This window comes from Zootoca vivipara, chromosome Z1 (assembly GCF_965207765.1).
Source record: "Zootoca vivipara chromosome Z1, rZooViv2.hap1.1, whole genome shotgun sequence".
Classification (NCBI taxonomy): Eukaryota; Metazoa; Chordata; class Lepidosauria; order Squamata; family Lacertidae; genus Zootoca; species Zootoca vivipara.
In genome coordinates this window covers 18733253-18760696 of record NC_142583.1, presented here as the reverse complement: position 1 = coordinate 18760696, position 27444 = coordinate 18733253, and the positions used below count along the sequence as shown (strand labels likewise).

The window sequence follows — 27444 nt, the reverse complement described above, 5'->3', positions numbered from 1 at the left end:
TATAAAGATGAAATTTTTGAAGTGTTAAAGAGACTATATGATGGGTAAGAAGGATGATTTAGAAACTGCTACAGAAGTTTATAAAAAAGAAAATCAGATAGTAGGGAATTGGGGAAGCCAGAGGACAATGAATATTAAAATGGATTAGAGATGATATTTTTTTTTTTTTGTTGTATTTTTGTATTTTTGTATTTCTGTATTTTGATGTTTACTTTTTGTATTTGTGTTCTGTATGTGTGTTGATAAAATGTTTAATAAAAAATATAATTAAAAAAAAATAAAAAAATAAAAAAAAGGAAGCCTGCCCATTCAGGAAGAGATAGATGGGTTTTTAAAGAAAAAAGATCTGCTATTGAGCCAACATGTCACATCATGCAGGGACCTACAAGTCAACAGTTATCTATCTACATGTAGGTGTGACTCTAAACCTAAAACATCAGATTTACAGAAGACTGTGCTTCGCTTTCCTTCAATTACCCGACACCCAAAGACAATTTTGGGTATTGTCTAGGGATTTCTGTTGGGGACTCTGCTGTTGTTTTTTATTGCCCTAACTGTTTGACTTGGTTTAAATTGTTTTTAAACAGCTTTTTATCTGCGGGTTTGTTTGTTTTCTTCATTTTGGAGTTTTGCTGGTTTTTTAATAAAGGGGCGTAATATGTGCCTGGGAAAAAGAGGAGCTGGGGAGACCATGGGCCCCCAATTGCAGTGGTCCAGGGTAGGGGGAGGTATGGTGTGGGAGATGGGAAAGGTCAGGTAAAGGGCACACAGCACAGGCAGTTAGTGACTGTGCCAGCCCTTCCTCCGACCTGGGGAACTGCAGTTGTTCTCAGGTCTGCGGCTGCTGTTGCTAAATGCGCAGGTCGGCTCTGAGCAAGACCTCCCTCACCCATGATCCAATTATGGATGAGGAGCTCTGTATCACTGAGACCTGGGTGGGTGAAAAGGGTGGAGTTGGTCTCACCCAGATATGGCCAGCTGGGTACTTGGTGCAGCATCAGAGAAGACCTGAGAGTTGGGGAGGGGGACTTGCTGTGGTCTACAGAATTTCTCTCTCTCTCTCCAGGCTCTCTGTTTGGTTGTGGGGGGGGGATAGAGGGTGTCTTCCTGGCATCGGGCCGTCAGGACATATATGGGATTTGGTTGCTTTGCCGCCAGCCTTGCTGCCCAGTTATCTCCCTGCCTGAGCTGACAGATCTGGTATTGGAGTTGGTGTTGAGGACTCCCAGACTGTTGGGACATCCATGCCGACGCAACTGTCTCTGGGGTAGCTCAGGACTTCATGGCTGCCTTGACCACCATGTGGCTGTCCCAACATCTTACTGGCCCAATGCATGTGGCAGGCCTTATCCTGGACCTTCTTTTCTCAACTGGGGGGATATTGACATCAGCCCCTTGTCATGGTCAGATCACTTCCTGCTGGTATTTAGGCTTTCAGTGCCTTTTCCCCTCTGCAGAGGGCAGGGGAACCTATGAGGATGGTCTATCCTTGGAGGCTAATGGATCCAATGGGTTAACAGATGGCTCTGCAGAATTATCCAGCTGATATCTCTGATGCTCCTGTCAAAGCCCTGGCCAACTTCTGGAACATCCGAATGGCTCAAGCCATTGACATGATCACTCCTGAATGCCCTCTTCTGCTTTGTGGAGCACTCTTGGCATATTACACTGATCCTGACCCAACTACACTGGCTCCCAATTAGTTTCTGGGCCCATTTAAAAGTGCTGGTTTGTCCTATGAAGCCTTAATGGCTCAAGACCACAATATATCAAGGACCGACTTGGACTCTGAATTCATCATCTGAGGCCCTTCTTTGTGTGCCTCACCCCTGGAGAGGACCAGAGGGTGGAAACACAAGAACGGGCCTTTTCTGCAGGGGCTCCCCCTTTTGCGGAATGCTCTCCCCAGGGAGGCTGGCCAGGCACCTTCACTACAAAACATTTCTCTATAATCAGGCCCTTTGGCTGATTAACATTCTACATCCTTTAAAATAATGCCCCGAGACCTTCAGATGCAGTATACAAATTTAATAAACAAACACACAAATGGTTGCTGTGAAACTTCCTGACCTCAAGAACAGTAACAAAGCAATATAAAATCTGTTCTCTAGGTTTGTCTCCAGCCTCAAGTGAAAGATAGATCTTTCTTTACAAAGAAGTATTTGCAGGCCCAGGCGCAGTGAGTCTGCAAATGCCCAAGCAAAACCAGGGGCAAAGTAATAAAGACACAACAAGCCAGCTCTTTGGATTAAATAGGTCACAACTTTATTCTTTACTGATGAAATATGTTCTTGGCTTAGACATTGGGTGCCAATCCTGTATCAACCAGCTCAATCTGCTGGCTCATCCTGGGTTAAGCATGCTGCATGCAGGGACGGGGTCTGGAAGGTAGAACCTAGCTGTTTTCTAGATCTGTCTCCAGCCTCAAGCAAAAGACTCATCTTTCTTTACTATTTACTGCTGCTCTCTGGCACAAGGAACCCATCTTTCATTTATGTCTGGAGACAGATCGGAGAATTGCTAGATTTTATATTTTCAGCTGTGGAGAAAAACATTGTTCGCTCTTTACCTCTTCCCACACTGCTTCATAAGACTGATAACAATGCAGACTTTATGGTGTTAATACGAAGTCAGTTTTTCTCTCTTCCCACCTTTAACACCTTTTGCCAATGAAGGACATGAGTTTGCTCACTGTTTTGTGGCACTTTTGATAGGCCCAATAAAATTTAATTGGCCAACTGTGGTTTTCTGGCATTTCTCTACCTTTGCCTTGAAGACACAATTTGTTCAAACCCACTGGAAAAGCAACAAGGTACAGTATATAGTTCTCATTTCAAATAAGAACTTCCTATCATTCTATAGAGAGCCAACCAAGCCAAGGAAGGAATCCAAACAAAACAATCCAATTTATTGCTAACTTCCTTACATTACCTTCCTCTGTAAACCCAGACCTCACAGTCAATATATACTAGGTACAAGAATGCTCCTATCCTCATTTTCCAAGGAGATCTCCCGTTTTCATTAATCAACCCACAGCTGCCAACTGCCTAACTGAATCTTCCACCTTCACACCAACGGCTGAGCTGCTCTCAGAACTTCACCATCCAATCCAATATTGGGGGGGGGGATCCAATCATATCTGAGTACATGACCCGAAAGAAGCAGAATTTAAAGACACAGCAACTCTTTTCATGTGAAATTTACCTAAAAACATTCCCATCATTTACAGGAGCCTTTGATCTTATAGAATCATAGATTTGTAGATTTGGTAGTGACCCCAAGGATCATCTAGTCCAACCCCCTGCAATGCAGGAATTCCTAGATGTAAACATAATGCTTAAATACTGTATGGAGTCCTATACAATTATCATTGCAACACTGCCCCATGAGGCATTTACTAGGTGTCAAGAATGTGGTTAACATATGCAGAGCTACTGTTGTGCAAATATTTGTCTCATGCTGCATATACAGAGTAACTCTTAGTCTGCTCACGTCCATTAGTATTTTGGGTCTACCAATTAATCCTGATTCAATAAAGAGAGAATCAGTTTGAGTAAATCATGATTAACATTGAACTACCGAGTCAACAGGAAGAAGCCTTCAAGACCAATTGACAACGCTAGGAACCTTTTTAGACCTATGCATTGAGGAATCCAGTATCACTAAGACATCTATAATTAACATTTCATGTTATAAGTAGCACTTCTAATTCAGCACATGCCATTCATCACTCTTCGTTGACACACTGAACCATTAAGGTAAATGAAGGTTTTGCCAAATGCATTATTTATTGCTGAGATCTAAAACTGAAGGCAGGTGTACAAAACTTGGAAATGGCAAGTGGGCACCTTGCTACATGCAGATTGCTGGCTTAAGCTCTATACTGCAGATCACAACCAAAGATAAATATATGAAGGCTATGTTGCTCAACGAAAAATTATAATTTGGCATTACATACAAAATTATTACATCAGATGCTACCAACTCCAGCATTTTAGTTCAAATACTTTCTTATATGCTACACAGAATTCAGAATGTCAGTTTAGCTGGTCTGGTTGGTAAAGTATGTTTGGTTCTCTAAGCTGTATGTCAACCTCAACGTGATGGTAAACTTGTCACCTACATGATGTAGAGATTAAATAGCAGGTGCATGTGGATGGGCCAACCAGGGCCAGAGTTGCAGTGGAGTTGTTAACTCTTTCCTCCCATGTCACAGTCCCAACACAATATGCCCCTCAGTGGGGAATGGAACCATAACTTCTGTTTGTAGCAAATTATAAAGACAACCCCTGGAAAATCACAGGTTTCCCATGCTTGGACAACAGAGATGTCATACTACCAGTATAAAAGTCTCATATCAAAAAGGTGCACTGAAGTTTTCACCAACTGCTTCACCCAGGACACCACCATAAAATATACTTAAGATCAGAACTGGACTCCTGACCTTGCTAGCGCAATACTTTTCAGAACAAAAGGGAGTGATTGAACTCACCAGAACTGAATGCAGATGATAAACTTTGAGGTACATTTTGCCATGAAGGTCCTGCAAAAGACAAAAACGTAACTTGAACTGTCATACTCTTTTAAAAAAGGAAATAAAATGCACACACTAGCCTTATGGATCAAGCTGCTCCTCAAAGTAAACATACCCAAATGTAGCCCAATGGCTCATTCTATAAAACCAATACCAAACAAAAAACACAGAAAATGCTACTTTAGAAGGTGAGTAAGTTGGGGGACGACGACACTTGCCCCTCTCAGGACTGTACTCCTACTCCAAATTATTTCGTTCACCCGGGCAACTCCCTACCACCATAGGATTTCATATGCATGTTTGGAGGGAACCCATGCATGTGAAATTTGTAGGGTTGAGGCAAATAACTAACGGCTGGAGTTGCAGGCAGCTAACTATTGCCCACACTACTCAAAGTAGTTTCTCCAGCTAGGAAGGAGCTGCCAGGCAACTTTTACATGTGCTTGTATGAAGCGTATATATTTGGGCTTAAGTGGATTATCTTTAAACTCTTCAGGCTCCCTTTAGATTATTTTTTAAAGTACTTGGTCATACAGTGAGTGGATTTAAGAAGCAGGGATATGCTAAATCTTCTCAATTATACATTTTGCCTTGCTGAGAAGTGACATGGTATGTTATCGGCAAATGTGAATATGCAATTATCACTAGGTCAGGCTTCTCCAAACTGTAATATTGCATACTGTTTCACTGTTAGCATTATCATGTATTATTCCATGTTTAAAAGCATAAACCCTGATTTCTGCACATTTTCTCTTTTCTCTCTATACAAGAAGAAATGCATCTTAAAAAAACAAAAACAAACCACCACTGCCACTATTCTGAGACGAGGTTACAAAATTAGTTTAATATATGCATGGTTCCTCATGCTGCTATGCATCATTCTGAACTTCCTTTTACAAAATCCTGCCCCGTTCTGCACAATTAACTTAAATGAATGAAAGTCAGCACTGTTTTTGCAGGTCTGTAATAATTGTTTGGAAACCTATTGCTTTATCCACAACATTTATCTACAAATATAAACATGCAATTTTCACTTTAGGAAAAGTCTTGGACAGGCATCCCCAAACTTCAGCCCTCCAGATGTTTTGGACTACAATTCCCATCTTCCCTGACCACTGGTCCTGTTAGCTAGGGATCATGGGAGTTGTAGGCCAAAACATCTGGAGGGCCGCAGTTTGGGGATGCCTGGTCTTGGACATTCACTGCATCCCTAGGTGGAACAAATAGCAAAATGGATACTGCCATCATAGAATACAACAATTCTTACATGCACCAATAAGCATTTCCACTCAGCGGAATAAGCATAAACTTAAGTTTTAAAGTGGTGGGGGGGACACACACAGGTACACTTGCCTTAGTCAACACCAGTGCTTAGATGCCCAGGGTTGAGCAAAATCTGCAAAATCCAAGACAAGTCATGTTTCCTAACAGAGGTCTATATATTGAGTAAGCACCATGCCAGTTAATTGATCCATGAGCCATTTGGATAGAAATGATGTTGAAGATAACACAGATGATCTTATAAACTTAACTATAACACCAAGCAAAGAAAAATGGGATTAATACTTTACCCAGCTGCTGATTCCCTCCTGCATCTCTGGTTTTCCTTCCTGGAAGAAGTGCCCCAGAATATTTTGGCAGACATTGGCTCACTGAGCTCAATTTGCTTTTCACTCCTTTAAAAATAATAAAAAGGACACCCCCCCACGAATAAATTAGACGTTGATATAATGAAAGTATCCAATGCATCCGTAAACTTTATACGAACCATCTGACACCTTAGAAAGCCACTCTCATCAGTGTAGACGCCACCGAGCTTGATGGATCAATGATTTGACTCAGTATATAAAAGTATATATAAAAAATAAATAAACTGCTGTCACACCCTGTCAACCCCCTTCCCCCTAGAAGGCCTAAATGCATGTTGTGCAGCACTGAGATGGGACAATGCTCAACATGGTGCCAGTCTCATCATGCTTTCTATTCAACTAGAAATTACAAAGGGTAGCCGGGGGGAGAACACAGAGTAGCAACACCAATCCCACAATGCCTAGAAAGACTGTTTGGATAGTATTTCTCTCTCCACCCAACTTTTACGTGCAGCAAGTTCAGGAGAGCATGTTGGGTTTGCATGCTTATTCTCCCCCCCCCACACACACACTATAAAGATAAGGTATCATCCAAACAGCCCTAAGATTTTTCTCTCTTCCACACATGACTGCAACTAATTGTACTTTTAATTTGTCAGCGGAAGTGACTACATTCTGCTAGGTTCCAGATCACACCTGGAACTAATCAAGGTTCTGTGACAATACTGCCACAATTGATCAAGTGTTTTCCAGGTAGATCAAGAACATTCCATATGATTTATCGGGGGGGGATCCATATTCAGAATTCTGATTACTGATATTTCTTCTGCCTACGGAGATTTTTGGTAGATGTGGTCAATCCTTGTCCAGGTTACCATAATGGTTTTTGGCCTGAACTGGAAAGAGCACTGCTTTCCAGCTTAGAAAAATCATTATGAAGACATTAGGCAGCCCCCCCCCCCCCCGGTCATTTAAGGCTAAGAAATGCAGCTGCAATAGTTTCAGGGTTCTCCTCCCCCACCCACAAAGATTATCACCTATTTTAATCTTGTGCTAGAAGAGATCACATGGCAGTCATTTAATTAGCCCCTGACCTTTTTCCCTTCCACTGATTTCAGCTGCCTAGCGTGACCTGTAAGAAGTCTTGGCTGGGACTACGCACTTCTATGGTTTGTACAGAAACTAGCATACTGCTGGTATTTAAACAAGCAGACGTACTCCTCAGCTACAGTTAGACAATCATCCATCAACGTTCCAGCATGTGCTTCATTGCTGGCAATTTGGTAGCTTCCTCACCTCATATTGCTTACTGAAGCAAAACATATGCCTGGTTTTAAAAATTAAAATATCCCATCTTTTCTATTTTTTAAAAAATAAACGTTATTGTTTAAAAAAATCACTAAATATAACATGAATATAACGTAGATAACATAAGATTTTCTCTTCAGTGAAGCATATACAGAAAATATACAAAGAATACATAATCTAAGATAAATTCTTCTTCGCAATGTGAACAGTATACCATCCATATATTTCTTCCTGTTTCCTTTTCCTCTTAGGTACTTCCCGTCCTCCTTATTATATATACAATATCAAACTCTTTCTGTGCCACGGGCCTACATTGTAAGCTTTCTACTTTCATTTTCTACTTTTTCCTATTCTTATCTTTATCTTCTCAAACGTTATTCTATATCTGTTAATAAAGAATTATTTGGGTAGTACATTTTTAGATACTTTTTGTAAACACTCCATTCTTTCGATACTTTTTGTGTTGATGATCCCCTTATTGAGTCAGTTAGCTTTGCCAACTGTAGATATTCAAGCATTAGCATTTGCCACTCCGTTATTGTGGGTAAGGTCTCATTCTTCCACTTTCTTGCCACTGGCACCTTTTCTATTTTTAAGCTTGCAAGGGTCATAAATCTCAGAACTAATACGTAGGGCTTGTCATGTAAGGCACTGGTCTCATCCTGCCCCTCCATTTCTCCTGAGCAAGGCTAGCATGGATTTGCCACTAAATTCTTCAGAGCCATAATAGATATATATTTTAAACTATCTGGCAGGGAGATGGGAGATCCCGGTGACGATTTACACCTGAGATAACAATCTTCCTCTGATCCCAGAGGGAGGCCAAACCTCTACCTGTCAAAATGTCTGGGTTCTGCTTCACTGGAGACACTCTGACCACACATCAGGTTCCGTCCCCTTCCTAATGTAGGGATCCAGGAAATATATTGGTAAGACTAGATGAGCCTTGTGGTCCCTTACAACTCTACGTTTCTCTATCACTGACCATTGTAGAGCCTGCAAACACACTGTTTGACTCCTAAGTAGACTGAGAACACTTATGCTATCATCAAACCAATAGCTTGGGATCAGTCAAATTTTTAGCCACAGAACTCTGATTATTTTTCAGTATTCTGTTTTGACCCTTTGTGTCCTTCCTTTTTTCCTATTTTATATAAAACTGTGTAATTTTGATTTCTGGGTTTGATGTGTATAGTGACCAAGCTCAGTAATTCTTGTAAATCCCCACATGCCAAGGTCATTCTGGTCCATGCTACTGCAGCTTAGGATCAGGGTTGTAAAAGATCAGATGTTCTCTGGGAGAGGCAAGGGGCTGTGGGCTCTATTTACACTCTGAGCAAATTTTAAGGGAACAGGCCAGCCAATGCAGGGTGCATTATTCCAAGTGCCTGGGATCTAAGATTTAATTGAGCCTCACCACCCCTGCCAGATTTATTCCTGTCTGGGGGGGGGGGGGAGGCTGGAAGTTCATAAGGATGCAATGGCAGCCAGGACCTGGGAGCTGCTTGAATAAAAGTGAAGTCAGGAAGCTTAAGAGATGAGATACCTTTTTGGGTGCTTTTTAGGGAAAGCACTCTCGGCCTAGGAATGGGCTTTAGAAAGATGGATTCAGCTGTGCTATTTTGACAAGACGACTTCGAAGGCCACTCTCCATTTCTGATTATAATTGTGGCACTTGTAGCTATAAAGGAAAAATACAAGCCATAAGGAAATTCAGTTTAAGTAACACATACCAAGAAAAAAATATGCCAAATATTCAACACTTGAAACTCTTTTTGCTATCAGAGAAATCTTGATGTTATAGTCCAGCAGCAAACACAACAAGACTTGTGGCAGCTTGAAGACTAACAAATTTATTATGGTATACACTTTCCGATGTATCAAGTATTATCCTCTGTGGTTAGAAATATATCTGTACATGGAGAGTCAACAGGCACATTAAAATCTGGTATTCCTTACAGTGTTAAGATAGACTCAGCATCAGGTGCCACAAAGTTTGAAAGTGGAACCTCATCTATCATTGTTGATGAACTGCTTATACCTAGACCTAGGGACACAAAGGAAACAACTACAAAACCGTTGTGTAAATAATTGGAACCTCATCTATCATTGTTGATGAACTGCTCATACCTAGACCTAGGGACACAAAGTAAACAACTACAAAACCGTTGTGTAAATAATTGCAATGTAACATGCATAGGCTCCATTTGTGTACATAGATTTAGTCAATCCACCAGTCTCCAACACACAAACACTTACTTGTTGGGAGGCATCCCTCATACAAAAAGATGCGTATCTGGTTTAACAATGCCATAATGTATTTTCTAACTTTAGGTGGCTATTGTAAGAGTACTGAGACAAGCTACCACGTTTTCATTACAGTACACTCCCGAAAGGAGTTCCAAAATTATTCTTCCTACAGATCTATTTTCTTCCCTCTAAATTGTTGTTCCTTTATAATTTCCCTGTTACTCTACACAATAGCTCTGCTTCCCTGGACCATTCATTTATTTGGCACTATAGTTGTATCATTACATTATTCTTACCACTTAGCTTATATAGCCACTTTCTTAATCTCAGAGACTGCCCAATATTTAGTGTATCCCTTCTGCATCTTTATTCATACCACTCCCCATATAACTTCCTCATGAAACAAGGCAGAGTTTTTACAAAGTTTTTCCTGTTGGGACATTCCTATTTTCAAACAAAGTGAGCCACTGTTGTCTGTGCTCTGAGCACCACTAAGGAGTGGAGAAGAGGAAACTGGAGGAAACACACCAACTCCAGGTCTACCATTAGTCATTTCAGGGGGGGAACTTTCGATTTTTTGCTTCATATGAAAATAGCACTCACTTTCTGAGATGCTTCTTCACTCCTCTCTAACATACTGCAAAAAAGTATCTCCCACTGGGACTTTGCTTGCAAATTGCAAAGCCAAGGGCATGCTGCCCATTAACCAAAAATGAAGAATTTAAAAAATCCCGGAACAATACTGCTTGCAGCTCATACCTGCTATACACTACACATGATCACAAGGAAATAAAACATGTATCTTATGAAATGCGCTCGAGCCTACAAAAAGCTTCTGCCGCAATATAAAGGCATGTGTACATGCAACATTCCTGATCTCTTAAGTCATGGGAGATCACAGCCCCTTCCTTCTCCTGTGCGTAACTTCAGCCTGCTCACATTCCTTCTTACTAGATCATGATTTACGCCAGTATTGAAACCCTACTTGATAGGGTTGGCAGGAGATGTGCAGCCACATTTCCAGGAGCAGCCAAATTCCAGCCCCCTTACTGCAGGTATTTGACAACTACAGCAATCCAGTTATGTTGAGGACTTCTACATTGTTCATTCTTTAGTCCGAAACTCTATTTAAAAGCCTGCTCACTTTATTTTAAGACCACACCCTTATTTTCCACCAATGCAATTTACCTTGGTAGAAAGGGAAAGCAACACCAAGAAAAGGGAAAGGGAATTTAGTTCTGCTGGATTTAGGAAGGAAAAACAACAACCGTCAAGCAGACAGCCATGAAAGCCTCCATATGGATACTCTCAGACACCACATGCTTGAAACAGAAAAAAAACAGCACCTGTAAAGAAGGAAGCATCAGTGTACTGTCTAGACTTCTTTTTCTCTATGGTCACAGTAAGATCCTAGCACTATGCTCCTATTGTTCACTGTGATGTTGCATGTTTAGTGTTTTAGTGTTTTTTAACACAAGGATGGACATTATACAGAATGTGGGACAATAATGGAAACTGCTCATTTGGACAGCATATGGGATTTTGATGAAAACCCTTTGACAATAATTCTTAAAGAAGGCATGAAAGCGCTAGCATGCAACTTTCCATAGCTAAGAGCCACTCACTTCAGAAGAATCTGGTAGATTAGTGCTTTTTCCTTAAAATATATTTAGGGGTAATTTCATTTTCCTACTCATACTGAAATACAGTACTACCCCTCAATGAGGCCAAACTTCAATTCACAAAATGTTTAGGGGTATGCGTCCCCCCCCCCCGCACTATGTTCATTTTGAACGAACTAAGAGATACTTCACAAATTACAGAATAGAACTGGTTCCCAAGTTTCTACAACTGGCCACGCAAATCTATGCTATAATTTTTGAAGGACATTCACATTTCAAGCAATGCATATCAACCACTCAACTAGTCCAGACCCCAGAGTCATGTTTACAGTGATGTGTAAAACCCCTTTGAATGTTACAGAAAACATATGGTCAGACAATAACACAAACCTCTATTAAGTGTTAAGTGGCTCTAGTATTAAAATTATTTACAGTGGTACCTCTACTTACGAATGGAGCTCCGTCCGCCATCTTGGATGCGGTTTAGATAGGATTGCTTCGACTTACGAATTTTTTCTCCCAATGCATTCCTATGGGATTCGACTTACAATTTTTTTCTACTTACGAATGTGCGTTCGGAACGCATTAAATTCGTAAGAAGAGGTACCACTGTACAAACACTCTTTGTTGTGGCACTTGGTGATATACAGTTGCGTTGCTGCAAAAACATTTAGGCTTTTCTATCATTACACTTTGTTAGGTTAGCTTTGGTTGTTGAATTTATGTATTGCTTCCCACCTAAAGTGATTTACAACCAAGGAAAGAACCTAACAATAAATAAAAATAACAGAAATAATACAGTTAAAAAAAGCTTTAACTGTATAACTATATAATTAGTGCTGCACAAATGCCTGGGAAAACAAAACACCTTTGCTTTCCACCCAAAGGATGACAAGGCTGGCATCAGATAGACCTCCTAAGGAGAGCATTTCATAAATGGAGAGCCTGCCACAGAAAAGGCATATTCTTTCATTTCTACCCTCCTGACCTCCTTCAGAGGGGTCACATAGAGATGGGACTCAGATAACGATCTCATGGTATTGATAGAAACATATGGGGAAAGGCAGCATGGCACTTTATTTCTTCAAGATGGCACAGTTCCAACATTTTTTTTAAAAAAAATCCAAAATATAACACTTTTAAAAAACACCACCCTGCACAGCTGACTTAAAACCATATTACAAACAGGTTTGCTCAGATTAGATGAGTACAACAGTCTAGTCAAGCGGAACCCAAGTCTGTCAAATAAGGCAACGGGCTTTCACAATTTACTCTCCTTCCCATGGCCCTAACTCACAAAACCTTCAATGCATGTCGATGTTGTTGTTGTTGTTTTGGTTTTTTTAAGAAGGCCCATTTAATTACATTTAGAATAAATGTTTGCTGGCAACGCAGATCTGATGCTACAAGTCTGCAAGACCTGCTGCATGTCAGAACTCATCATGATGAAAGAGTGGTCTACTGACCTAGTTTAGTGATAGCAATGCACTGGGTCTTTGCAAGGGATCTTGTTACCATAACAGTGTTTAAAGATACTGTTCAAAGGGAATTAGCACAGTGTAATATAAACTAATATGCCTGAATGAAATGTGAAATCAAATCATTTTCAAACATCCTCAGTAGTGATTTAGCCTATGCCAGGATGGTAATAACCAATTAATAGCATGCAGGCTGCTGACTTGGCTTATTTTTCAGGATTATATCATTTTCTGTACCTTCTCAGTGGCCAGGAAATATAGCAAGAAAAATGGACCAGACTTTCATCTTCCACGTGTATCCTGCTACCCGAGATGGACAGATCAGCCTGTTCAAGACAGAAGCTGGCTATATGATCCCTAGGTAAAAGGTAAAGGGACCCCTGACCATTAGGTCCAGTCGTGACCGACTCTGGGGTTGCGCGCTCATCTCGCATTATTGGCTGAGGGAGCCGGCGTTTAGCTTCCAGGTCATGTGGCCAGCATGACAAAGTCGCTTCTGGCAAGCCAGAGTAGCACATGGAAACGCCGTTTACCTTCCCGCTATAGCGGTTCCTATTTATCTACTTGCACTTTGATGTGCTTTCGAACTGCTAGGTTGGCAGGAGCTGGGACCAAGCAACGGGAGCTCACCCCGTCACAGGGATTCGAACCGCCGACCTTCTGATCAGCAAGCCCTAGGCTCAGTGGTTTAACCACAGCGCCACCTGGGTCCCTATATATATGATCCCTACAACCTGTTAATTTTCAGGCTTAACCTTTCCATATTGTTGTATCACTAAAAGAATAAGAAAAATTATTCCAATACTTATGTGAGAAATTGACTACCTTAAGGTAAGGCCAAACTTGCTGAGTTGTTTGGAGGCAAAATCTGTACATGCCAGGCTCGTCATAATTTAAGCTAATCCAGCAAGATAACAAATTTGCTGTGCAAATGCCAACAATCATTTTTGTAAGAATTCCAAGCCCAATGGTCATTCTCAGTCTTGTTAATGAAGACATAGTTTACTCTATTTGTTGAGAGTACAACTGTTCCACTGCAAGGAGGAAAACACACTTTATAAGCTTGCCAATAGTTAATATAATCTAGCTTCAGCTGTATATGCTCTAGTAAGATCTAGGTTAGATTACTGCAATGCATTATATGTGGGGCTGCCTTTGAAGATAATTTGGAAGCTACAGCTAGGGCAAATTCAGAGAGTAGGTTAGTAACTGGGACCAGAAAATCTGAGCCTATGACACTACTTCTGGCACATCTGTGCTGGCTAACGGTTAAGTTTCCAGGCTCAATTCAAAGTGCATCTTAGGACCTCAAAGACTGTGCCTGTGGCAGCCGTGCTGCGCGCTGCTCCCACCTGCTGCACTGAGAAACGGGGGGGGGGGCCGCCGGAGGGATCGTCGCCAGGGCGCCTGATATGCTTAAGACGGCCCTGATCAGAGGCCCTTTTCTGTGTGCCACATCCAAGAGAGGTGCTTCTTTTTCGATCTTACCACAGCAAAAAAATTATCAATCAGAGATTGGATGATACAGAGTTGCAACGTAATTTTATGTTGGGCTGGGGGGGGTATGTTTCCCCCTAGCATATGGGCGTTATTCCCGCACATCATGTTCCAGCTTATTTATCAGCCCTCTCTATTGCCAGCCATCGCTTTGCATTTATTAAAGCACGGTTCAATGTTTTCCCCTCCAACATCCTCCTCCACAGATTCTCTAAAGACAAAGTCTCGGTTCTATGCTCCTGTGATAACCAGTCGATGGAATTCCTTCAGCACATAGTGTTTACATGCCCTCTGAATAGTGCTGTCCGAAAAAACCTATTGAGTCCATTAGTCCAGTATAGACTCAACTTGCCCTATTATTGCAAGATACTGATCCGTTCGTAACCTTGCAAGTGGCAAGATTTTTAACTTCTGTTCTGTCCTATAAGAGGCGAAATGGATTGTTACATGAATCCTGAAAGCTTTTACCATATTGTTTTTCCTAATTTTATATTATCTGTAATTATTATATTTTTAGTTCTATATTTATTTCTATTAATTGTAAAGCAAGTATGTTTGCCGTGCCTATTTTTATGTGTATATGAGCTTAAAGCTGAAATAAATCATTCATTCAAGCTTCTTCTGTAATGGTTCCCAGTCTGTGGACTGCTCTCCATGTCTGGCGCCATCACTGTCCGTTTTGAGGCACCAGGCTAAGCCCAGTATACCTGAAGGAGCGTCTCCACCCACATTGTTCAGCCCGAACACTGAGACCTAAGGGCCTTTTGGCGGTTCCCTCACTGCAAGAGGTGAGGTTACAGAGAACCAGGCAGAGGGTCTTCTCGGTAGTGGCACCTGCCCTGTGGAACACCCTCCCATCAGATGTCAAGGAAATAAACAACTACAGTGGTACCTCTACTTACAAATTTAATGCGTTCCGAACGCACATTCGTAAGTCAGAAAAATTTGTAAGTTGAATCCCATAGGAATGCATTGGGAGAAAAAATTCATAAGTCGAAGCAACCCTATCTAAAAATTCGTAAGTAGAAAAAATCCTATCTAAACTGCATCCAAGATGGCGGACGGAGCTCCGTTCGTAAGTAGAAACATTCGTAAGAAGAGTTATTCGTAAGTAGAGGTACCACTGTATCTGACTTTTATAAGACATCTGAGGGCAGCCCTGTTTAGGGAAGTTTTTAATGTTTGATGTTTTATCATGTTTTTAACATTCTGCTGGGATTTGCCCAGAGTGGCTGGGGAAACCCAGCCAGATAGGTGGGGTATAAAGAAGTAGTAGTAGTTGTAGTAGTATTTTACCCACACTTTGGGGGCATGTGACCCTCTGCTGTGACACTCATATTTTAGTGGAGAGGAGGGAGAAATAGTCCTGTATTCTTGGATGGTACATAGTTTAAATTTGGTTTTTAATTGATTTTATTCATTTACAGTGGTGCCTCGACTTACGAATTTAATCCGTTCCGAAGGCACCTTCGTAAGTCGAAAAATTCATAAGTCAAAAAACGCCATTGGAAACGCGATTTCCCATAAGAATGCATTGAAAATGGAAAAATTCGTAAGTCAAAGCAACCCTATCTAAAAATTCGAAATTCGAAAAATCCCCATCTAAAACCGCCACGGTTTTTTCCCGGATGTCGAGACATTCGTCAGCGCGCGGCCATTACCCCCATTCATAAGTCGAAAAATTCGGTTGTCGAGTTGTTCGTAAGTCGAGGTACCACTGTATATTTTATTTTGTTCATGACACTTCAGCAGTCCCCCTCCCCCAATAAAACGGCTAACAATGAAAATAATAATGCTGTTCTGATACAAGTTATGCATAAGGCGGCCTTATTCTTCCTTCCTCATCTCATTGCCCTCTCCAGCATATCTGAAACACCATTCCTGACTATAGCACAAGAACAGTTCTATTGAAAATTCTGCATAAACTCAGTTTCAACCATTGCTGAAGGGAAGGCAGTTTCCTTAAAACTGGTAGTGGCGGCGGCTGATGGGCAGGGGTTGGGGGGAAGAGAAAGAAAGAGCAGCCCAATCTCAAAACACACACACACTGCAGAAACTACATTAAGAGAGAGAGAGAGAGAGAGAGAGAGAGAGAGAGAGAGAGAGAGAGAGAGGAGAGAGAGAGAGAGAGAATGACATAAAGCATTGGGCACACAAAGCAACATAATTGTTACTTTGCACTTGCTTTAAGAAAAAGGTTATTTTACAGTTAATTACAGATATGCACTGTTGTTTTTTTAAAATTCCAACTGCTTTACTGAACAGGGATTGTATGATGTCTCCCATGCACTGTTGATGCTTCTGATTCCAAACTGTGCTCAGTAAAGTCACACACACACACACACACACACACACACACACACATATTTGGGAAGGAGTGGGTGTGAAATTAAGTCTGAGATAAAGGGGTGGGGGGGAGATGCAATATCCAAACAACAAAGCTCTACAGTTGGAAATGCATTCGGCTAAAATATCCCCCAGATAGCTCTGGACGGCAGGTCAGGCTTACATTTGTTAGACAGAAACTGAACACATTCCTCCTCCTCCCTCCTCCCTCCTCCCTAAATCACAATTTTAAAAAGCAATGCAGAATTAACACATGCAGAACACATTCATTTTATTCAATAAGTCAACACATTCTGCCCCTGAATATACACACACACACATATATATTGTTAAAAAGGATGATCACCTACTTCTTCTCCCAGTAAATGTGGCTAACAAAGGGATTATACAAAAGCTGTAAGATCCCACTACCAGCAAGGTCAATAAGGTAAAATCGCAGTGGCTCCTTGAATCTGCCGGTGGCGTTAGGGTAGAATTGGTGAAAATATGAGGAGAAAAGTCAGTTTCTGTGCAACTGCGAAGTCCTCCTGGTATAGTCATTTAAAATGATCAAAGCAAGCTCAAAGCCCGAAAGACTGCAGCCATGTTCAACCCTCTCTCGTATTCCCCACGCTTGCTCTTAGTGAATTAGAGTGGAAAAAAATTGTAAGCTTCAAGGCAGGAGACAAAACAGATTAAGCCAACTAGCCATCAAGCTAAGAAAGAGTCGTCAATTAATCTGAAAAGGAGACCACCACATTTCTTTGTTATGAAGCAAAAGACCTCCCCTTTGTTACGAACAGAGTATAAGAAAAATGGAACGGAGCATTTACAACCTCCTTAGGTGAGTCAGGCACCGTAGTAAACTGTGCAGCCAAAAAAAAAAAAACCCCAACATGGCTGTCTGTTCAGAGCCAATCTGTTTGTAGGAGAGATGAATGCTGCAAAATTTAAATGTTTTTTAAAGAAAATAGTACACAGGGAATATTTGTTTGAAAGGAAAGAGGAAGTAAAGGGAAATGCAATAAACCTTTTTTTAAAAAAAGCTGTGCTGCAGTTTGCCTCCTCAGCTCAACAAGGTTTTAGCATAATATCTCTTCTCTCCTCTCCATATAGAAGATTTGAGCTGCTTCAATATGTAGCATCATTGCTACACCCCCCCCCAAAAAATCCCTACAGTTTAAGGCAGTTTCAAAGCAGGCAACAGTTAAGCTTTGCCAGGGGGCTGTTTAGTATTAATTCCTTAATGGTACTTAAACAGCATGCTTGTAAAAATTGGTCTAAGCTCGTAAGCAGCAACTTATTTGAAAGCCTAACAAAACGAAGACACCTGCTGTAAAATCAGAAAGGAACAATGTTGTACATAAAGACTGCGTCCTACAATGAAAGCTAGTCTTAAACCACAAGTTATTTCCATCGCCATTGGTGGAGTGTGTCGCCTGCTTAGTGACATAGGTACACATTTGCAAACATCAGGGGTCCAACAGCATGAGCATTTTCCAGTTATTGTTTTCTACCTGTTATTTAGGATAACATCTCAAGGATGAGGACAGTCACAACACCATCAGTGCCATAAGGACAGATTTAAGCCTTTTAGGGTTTTATTCAACTAAATAAACAAAAAATGGATTAACAAAAAATGACTTACAATTATTGCTGCGTGTACTTTGGTCACTCTGAGTGCTACTGACAGAGGAAATGCTAGGTGTTCTCCGTATTCCTTGTCCTTTGACAGGCACTTTTGATTTGGGATTCGGCTTAGCAGAACTGGTCCAAGATCCTGGCAAGGCTTTCACAGATGCAAGCCTCCCCTTGGGAGAACACGTTTCTGTTCCTGCCAGCATAAAAAGGGAGAGAGTCAATAACAAAGATTACAAAAGTAGTAATCTCTAAAACAGTTTTTTTTAAAATAAAAAAGTCTTGCTTTTGTCTCATTAAGGCATTAGTAAGCTGTGGAGATCTACACACATAAGAAAAAATACCATGATGTGGCAGAAGCTAAAAATCATGGCAGCTAACAGGTGTGATTCTGGAGAGCTGTTTTGTGTTAAAATGTCCCAAAATAAGGATGTACAATGTAGGCAAATATCAGCATCTATCACATTGTTTCTTGTTCTTTCTGGAAGAAGCTCAGGGTGGCACACCTAGGCGGTTTCATTTTATCCTACAAATACCCTGCAAGATAAGTTAGAAGAACTTAAATGACTGTATGAGGATCTGAATGTAGTCTCCCCAGCAGTGCCAGCTCTAAGACAAGGCTGGGTGGCGCAATGCGCCAGGGCGCCGGGCCACCACGCTGCGCCCGCCAGAAAGCCGCGCTGGGAAACAGGGAGGGGGGTGCGCCGGAGGGATCTTTGAGCCACGGCGCCAGATATGCTTAAGACGGCCCTGCTCCCCAGCCAGTACTTTCTAAAAGGAATTTTCAATGGCAAGGACATTTTCAGCACAACTCCAGTAACTCAAGCTTCCACACCATTCTGGCTGGGTTTGGCACCCACAACCCAACCCACACGCACCTTTCTTGAATGCACCGCCAGTTTCTTAAATGTGCCATTTAATGACATAAGTTATCTGCCATTTCTGAGAAACAGTCCCAAGGACCAAAAGTGGGCTCGGAGATATTTGCAAAAGTGCAGGTTTTAACTCCAGTAACTCAAGCTTCCACACCATTCTGGCTGGGTTTGGCACCCACAACCCAACCCACACGCACCTTTCTTGAATGCACCGCCAGTTTCTTAAATGTGCCATTTAATGACATAAGTTATCTGCCATTTCTGAGAAACAGTCCCAAGGACCAAAAGTGGGCTCGGAGATATTTGCAAAAGTGCAGGTTTTAACTCGTTCTGAGGGGTAGGTGTGCAGATTCAAGAGCTCTGTGCCAACTCTATGAGACTTCAGGGAGTTTAGAGGATTGTAAGATACGCTGTTGCTCACCGTAGGGGGATAGTTAGAAATGATGGCATTTCATGCCCTGAAAGTCTCCTGCAAAATCATCAGCTGCCCAATTCCATTTTTAAGTCAGCTGGTTAAAAGATTAGTTCTGTTTGAGAGACAGAATCTCAAAAGCACAAATTTGGCAAAGGCGATTAAAACAAAACAACACAATGCTGCCAAATCTCAACACCAGATGGCACTGTAAGATAGCATAGGAACCCTAATAGCTTTTGCAGTTTTACTTACTACTTGAATTTGTTTTTATTTTTAATTTTTATTTATACTTTTCATTTTACAACCAACACCAAACAAAGATTCAAATTATTCCACACATCATATCTTGACTTCCCTCTCCCCGCTTTCTGTGGTTTCTTATATTTATGCTACTTTTTACTGAATTTCCAAGTTAACCCTGTTTATTATTTATCCCAGATAATCAATGTATGTTTTCTGTCACTGCACATTTTTACTTTAATCCTGCTAATGTCTCAATTTGTTTAAAATAATTTTGTAAATATTCAACTAGCGGTTTCCATTCTTATATTGAAATGTTTATCGTCTTTGTTTCTTATTCTTCCAGTAAGTTTTGCCATTACTGAGTATTCTAAATAGCTTCTGTTGCCATTCTTCTTTAGTTGGGACATTTTCTTCTTTCCATCTTTGGGCAAAAATCACTCGGACAGCAGTGGCCAGATACATAAAATACATTTTGATATTGCTTAAGTAACTCTAGCCCCATAATTCCCAAAAGAAAATCCTCTACTACTTGAATTTGTTAACTAGTTGTTTTAACTTACAACAACTTGAACAGATCAAGTAAAAAAGGAGTTACTAGACAGAACGGGAATCTTAATTGAGAAAAAGGTCAAATACCTAGGAGTGTGGTTTACACCCAATAATATAAATATATTTAAGGACAATTATATTTAAATAGGGACAGAAATTAAGAGAAATTTGGAATTATGAACCTCTCATTGTTAGGAAGAATATCAGTTATTAAGATGGAGGTGCTATCAAAAATGCTGTTTTTATTTCGAACAGATCCATTGAACAGAATGCTTCAAGGAGTGGCAAAGAGATATTACAAGATTTGTCTGGCAGGGAAAAAAAACAAGAATAAAATATGTTACTAGTGGATCTAAAAAAATTAAATAAGACCAAAAAAACAAGAGGGTGTGTGTTTCCAGATAGCTATTTCATTGTTTTTTCTTCCTACATTCTAAACTGACTTTATCCAAGCAAACCATCGTCAAATGAGTGGACAGTGAACCCTGCTGTTGGAAAAATAGAAAGCAGAAGTAGCATGCATGACTAAAAAAGGACACTACATCAACTGTATGATAGCATTGGTGTAGAAGCCCCCAAGAGAGGTTGGGTTTTAACCCCCTCCCTCCTACCACCAGTTTCCCCTAAAATCCACTCTAAGATGCTATGTGCTCCAGGAACAAAGTTATTATGGGCGCATATAACAAGATCAATCACACTTTTAAAAATAAGCAGCAGATTATATGGATTTCTTTTACCAATGCTACATCTAAAAATAAAAAAACCATACACACATGTTGTCAATTCAATGTCCTGGAAGTCTACGGAAAATGGAATCGCACAAGTATCAGCAAACATGACTGGTAGGAATTGTATATCAGAAACAGGTGCATGACCAATTTTAAATGCAGATATATTTTGGACAAGCTACATCCTAATAATAATTAAAACAAGCATCCTGTTTCTATTCTATTGATGCATCAGACCATGGGGATAGGGTAGAAACTCACTGTATGAGCAACTTCATTCAGAAATCTTATTCTCTCTGGATTCAAGCCAAGGCAAGCCCTGGCAAAAAATAGTTATGGGTGACAAAAAACCAAAATGAAAACCCCAAATCGCCTAGATTAAACTCTAATGGTTTACATGGGCTATTTTGATTGCTGTTGCCATTTTAAAAAAAATCTTGGCAGCCACTGGACTTTCAGCCCCCTGTCGTGCAAACAGGCATCACAATATCCTTTGGAAAGGAATAGAGAAAGATTGATGAGCCTTCTTAACTTCCGAGCTCATCAAATGCTTCCAAACATTTGACATCTGGATGAAGAGGATTAGTCATTAGGTTTGATGGGGGAAATTTCGCTGTGTTCATCCCATTTTAGAGCTTTTTCTTGCTGGTGGCAATGTAATAGATCCAGTTTCCAGATAAGAAACACCAAGGTATGCAATAGATCAACCGAAGCTTTCTCTGTCCAAATCTTGCATGGAGAATATGAAATTGCTGTTTGAGAAATGCAATACTTACACTATTTCAGCACCTTAGTCAGGGCAGAACTTTTTAGGCAGCTGCCAATCATAATTTATTTCATCCTGCAATACAGTCCACTGCAAACAGGCTTGCTTCATTGTTTATGATGCTGATAGCTAACTTTACATACTCAACAATGCTGATGAGAACCCAAGCCATCCGTTGGACAATAATGAGAAATGATATACTGATATTGTTGCATCCTAGGATGTGATTTGCTGAGGGCTTTGCAAAGATTTTTAATTTGCTCTTTTGCTTCTACTAAAGTCAGCATTTTGAATATAACTAATATATTTGGTGACAGTAAATATACAACTGGACTAGACAAATACTAATTGAGACCTAGTCTAGACATGCAATCGCATGCATCTCCTCCTACTTTTTTTCAAGCCAAAAGCAACCTTGGAAGGCTTTGAATTTCGGCAGAGGAATGTGGAGGGGGACCGCTTATTTCCCCCCAGCTGATTTTCCATCCAAGGGAAATAAATAAAGTCCTTATATATTTCCCCTCCACAGGCAGAAAAGTAGCTAGAAGGGACCATTTCAAACAGAAAAATCAGACAGAGGAGAAAAGACTACACAACCCACCACAAAAAAAATCCAATTCACATCCTCCCTAAGCCACATATTTATTTATTTTTTAAAAAGATAAGGAAAGATAAACACCACATGTCTAGTTTGGGCCACAGTTTAAGCCAAACTGTTCGGCCATCATGAAAGAAAGAATTACAGGCAACATTATCAAAAGCCAGATGACATGTTTGGATTTAATTCCTCTCAGTTTACTTTATAAAGGATGGCAACTGAAACCCAAACCACATTAAAGGGTTTGTTGCTAGCAGTGCAAAAGCTTGATGGCAGTATAAGCAGGGATGTGTGTGTTATTTTTTAAGTCAACTTTGAACGGAGAACACTATTTGCCTACTCAATTAGGGTGTGCAGCAACTACTTCTCAAACAACCTCGCAACAAATTGTGCACACATCTACCATAGGAGAGTACTTAGCTCAAGGCAGAGTATACATCTCTCCTGAATCACTTTTATCACTGGGTATGCATTATCCTCAGCCACCAGTCTGTGGCTCAGTGCTCAGCACTCAGCACACAGTAAGGAAGGAAGGGTCTGTCCATTTTGGTTCTCTCAGTTTATCATTTTATTTCCAATCTTAAATTCGGTTCTCCACATTTTGCAGTGATTTGCAAGAAAAACCTGCACTAAAAAGTTAATGGATTTTCCTAACACATGTTTATAGGCAGTTTTGACTGAAATACACACTTTTGCAAGCAAGTTTCCTCCAATATGGTGCATTTTGTAAGCTATTTTTACTAATATTTTCATTTTTATGCACAGTTTCCCTCCCCCCAAAATATATGCATTTTTTAATACATTGGTTGGAGAACTGCATCGAGCAAGTGTGAATTTCAAAGGATAGCTGTGTTTCAGTTCACATACTGTTTCAGAAAGTGTGGATTTGATAGATTTGGCTTTAAATTCATATCAAATCAAATTTCTCCTCCATCTCTAGCACTATGATGTCTACACAGCCTGGGCTCTGCCCTTTCTTCTTTCCAGTGTTGAACTAGATGCCCTGCACATTGAGAAGTGGCCTTTCTTATCTCCACCAGTATGAAAGGGACTCCCATTCCACAACTGAGCTGTGTGCTAAGCAGACCCAGAAGTGTGTCTGGCCTGTCACCTTCTAGCACTTCGGCCTTTAGCAAGAGAAGTAGAATAGTACATATTGAAATTGACGGATTATAATTGGGGGCTCACCACCACCCCAGTGGTTAGACATCCGCAGCTGACTATTTTAAAAGAAAAACTGGGAATGGGCTTGAGCCTTCCTAGGCACTCCATCTTCAGAAAGGATTTGAACAAGAAGAAGAACACAAGAACAATTAAAGTTGTTTCAATTAATCCATAAAAATTGACTCCATTCCCAATTCATGGGAGTTTTACCCTGCCACAGGATACTTTCTGGAAGAGGAGCTTGACAAACCGAGCAGGGGATGATCCCTTAATTATTCACATGGCTACTGTAAAGCCTCACAGACGATGGGGTTTTGTTCCTGAATGTACAAGCCCCAACTCTTCTTTGAGCTTACTCAAACCCTTCCTGCCAGACTCACCTTAGTGGAAAGAACAGCTAAAATTATGCTAATGCAAATATTTTCTCCTCTTCATCAAGTATGTTTTAAGCCATATGTCAATAAACGTATTGCAGTCGTACCTCAGAAGTAGAACAGAATCCGTTCCAGAAGTCTGTTTGACTTCCAAACTGCGGCTTCTGATTGGCTGCAGGAAGCTCCTGCAGCCAATTGGAAGCTGCAGAAGGTCTGTTGGACATTCGCCTTCCAAAAGAAGGAGCCGGAATGTTAGACTCCCAAGGCGTTCGGGAGCCAAGGTACAACTGTATTATGTAATAATTATTCTTATGTAATAATACTGCAGGGAAACAGGAACCATTAGTGCCTTCTGCTTTTGGCTCTGTCACATCTCCAACCTCCTGTCCTCCTCAAAATAGGAACAATGGAAGATTGTTTGGAGGATATTTTCCCCCCAGATATGTAAGTGTGGCCATGACTTGGTATGGAGAAGCAGGAAATTCATGGCACTCAAGAATTCCCTGACAATTTTGTCATGTATATGCTGTGGTCTTGCCATGCCACAATTCAGGTTCTTAAGAATGACTCAGATAATCTATAGTTGGCTTGCAACCAAGCATGACCTTTGGCACTGATGCTAAATGACAGAGTATTTGTTCAAAATCCTATTTCATGTTTCTTTTTTATATACTTGAAATCATGGAGAAAACATTCTGTACAGTGACAAGACTCTGTTCCAGACATGCTTAAAGTTCCTCCATCCCTCAAGCCTCACCAATGCGATACAAATAAAAGTTATTGATATTAAGAAAGAGGAGAACAATTTATTAGCTTGGAATTCCACTTACATTAAGTGAGGGGAAAGTGTGCTATGCCAGGAGCAGCTAGCTCTGAAACTGAAACTAAGACACTCACCCATCATTATCGCTAATCAGATAATGATTACTCAGATAAAAAGCCTTTAAGAACAGAAAACTGAGAAGGCTCCAGAAAGACTTGGCTGCGTACACATAAGATTTTATTCTCGCTAGACTCAATGGACACCAAGAACTTGCTTTTTCTATGTTGCATATTTCCCCCCCGCCCTCTGAAAAGCACTGGCTGAGAAGCTCTCTCCTCCAGACACAAGTTAACTGAAACTGGTGGATTTTGTGAAGTTATAAATTACTGTTTTGAAAGAGCAAAAAAAAACCTTTCCTTTTTGTTTCAGTATGCTTACCTCCCACTAAATAAGATTTTGTATGTATGGAAGGATAAAAAAAAGTCTGGTTGCATCAAAGAACAAAAAGCAACAACACCCAGGATTACAAAGGAGCTCACATGAAAAACGACTGAGAAATCATTTTTCACATCACCAGCACTTTGTTTACACATAACAAACTTACGTTAGTTTGGGTTCTTTCTCACTTTAAAGAGGGTGGGAAAGTCAGGACAATTAAAACTGGTTTTTCTGGGTAACTAGTCGTTTTGCATGCTTTTAAAATGATGGTATGCTTTCTAAATTAACTTTACATGTCCAGACTGACTTTTTAGTTTGCAATTCTTAGAACAGGTGTGGGCAGAAGATAGTTCAGGATCTACTGGTAGATCCCTGGGTGATTTGCAGTAGATTGGCAGGGGCTTCCAATTCCCAGTTGTTTAGCAATAGCAACAGCAAAGAGAAGGACATTTCCACCCCACTGCGGGCTCAGTTCTGGTGATGAAAATAGATCCCTAGGCTCAGAATGTGCTGTGCTTTCATTTTATATCAGGCATCCCCAAACTTCAGCCCTCCAGATGTTTTGGACTGCAATTCCCATCTTCCCCGACCACTGGTCCTGTTAGCTAGGGATCATGGGAGTTGTAGGCCAAAACATCTGGAGGGCCGCAGTTTGGGGATGCCTGTTTTATATCTTTTGCATCTGGCCATGTTTGGTGGATCTTGGGGTTCCAATAAGAGAAAGTATATCCAATGAGACTGGAGACTTGCTAAAGATCATCAATAGATGGGTTTACAGTATGTGTATACATTTAAGGTGTTTATTTTTATTCTATAAAATGAAACCCCAGGTCCACAATCAGAACTGCAGCATACAGGGAGCAGCTTTATTCACTTCCCTTCAAATTGTGGTCCCAGCAAATGAGCCCATTATCCTCCCCATGAGAGAAGCTAACATTGGCAGCAATGATAAACTTCCGTCTTTGCATAAATGCCATATTTGGAAAAAAGGAAGTTAACTGGGACTATGGGATAATAGGAAAGCTTACATGCCACAATCCTGCTACCGATGGGAACTGGTTAAATAGACAAGACACTTTAAAAGCATGCACACATGACTGGGCTCCGGGGCAAACTACACAGCCTCTACTGCTATAAAATACTCTGCATTCCTCCAACTCCAGCACCAGTAGTCACACAAGCTTTTATGAACAGGGGGGAAAGGACCACATAATTGCCACTAGAATAATCTGATCTCTGCAGAGATCGTAGAAATGGCTGAAAAGCAAGTCTGCTGTAATTAGGAGTTTGTGGTCTCATGACCAAAGTCCATTTGCACAGACCCCAGCACACGCCAGCAGCAGATGCACGACCCATCTACTCCTCATAGCAGATTTGCTACTTCCAAAGAACTGCCATGCCCGGGGAAGGGGGGGGGGGCTCCATGTAAAGGACAGTCAACAACTACAGATCTAAAGGAATAAAACCTCCCATTTCTTTCCTTGTGGAACAGGGTTAGGAGTTCATGCATTTTGCAGCTGAAAAGTCAAAATTGAGGAGATCCAGGGGAAATGACCAGCTGTGACTTGGCGTCAACATTGACGTGCAGGAAGCATTTCGCACAGGCACAGAATTCCAAAATTGGGCTACTTGCAATGCACTCTCATGGGACATTCCACACAAAACAGGCAACTAACGAAAGTGTTTCTCACCAGAATTTGACGACGGGACTGCTCTTGCTCTTGGAGGAGATAAAATTTTAGATGTGTGGCCATTTTTGCTGTCACTTCCTCTCCTGGAGCGGAATGCAATCTTGGAGGCCGGCATATTCCTCACGGCAACAGGCCTGTCCTTGGGTAAACTTTGCCCTTGCGTTGCCTCTGCTTTAGGCAAAGAAACCTATATGATTCAGGAGCATGTGGGGAGTAAAAAAACAACAACAACAAGCAGTCATGATCAAACTACAAAGTGAATCTATAAGCAATATAGATATATATATAGATATAAGCCTCACTTTAATGTGGAGCATTAAGGTAATAATGGAGAGAAGCTCATGGAGAATCATTGGATTGAACATGAGCTGAAGGCTTGTCTCAAATTAAGAGTATCCCAACATCAACAGGCAAACATTTGTCTTGCTGACAGCCACCCACATGCTCTAATTTAGAAAGACAGAACAGCTGTGGTCAAAAGATTATGGACATCACTTCTGGTATTTAATCATGATATGAATTTTTTTTAAAAAAAAAATGTATTGCGTGAAAGTGTAAGCTCCCCTGCTTCTACAAGGATCAGGGGAACTGTTCAAATG

The 27444-nt window shown here is 40.8% G+C and overlaps 1 protein-coding gene across 9 annotated transcripts in view; it reads right to left on the bottom strand.

The window, feature by feature from the left end:
- The window catches only part of MTUS1 (microtubule associated scaffold protein 1), a 109936-nt gene that overhangs the window by 47673 nt on the left and 34819 nt on the right, over positions 1-27444 (bottom strand). For 8 of the 9 annotated variants that reach the window (XM_060278831.2, XM_088659085.1, XM_035112825.3 and 5 more), the window contains exons 3-7: positions 26846-27032; positions 18252-18437; positions 8978-9112; positions 6106-6210; positions 4493-4543 (exon numbers count right to left, since the gene is read on the bottom strand). In XM_060278831.2, the coding sequence (XP_060134814.2) occupies positions 4493-4543; positions 6106-6210; positions 8978-9112; positions 18252-18437; positions 26846-27032 (664 nt within the window). The remainder of the gene's footprint in view (positions 1-4492; positions 4544-6105; positions 6211-8977; positions 9113-18251; positions 18438-26845; positions 27033-27444) is intronic. The other variant, XM_060278833.2, reaches the window with a different exon arrangement.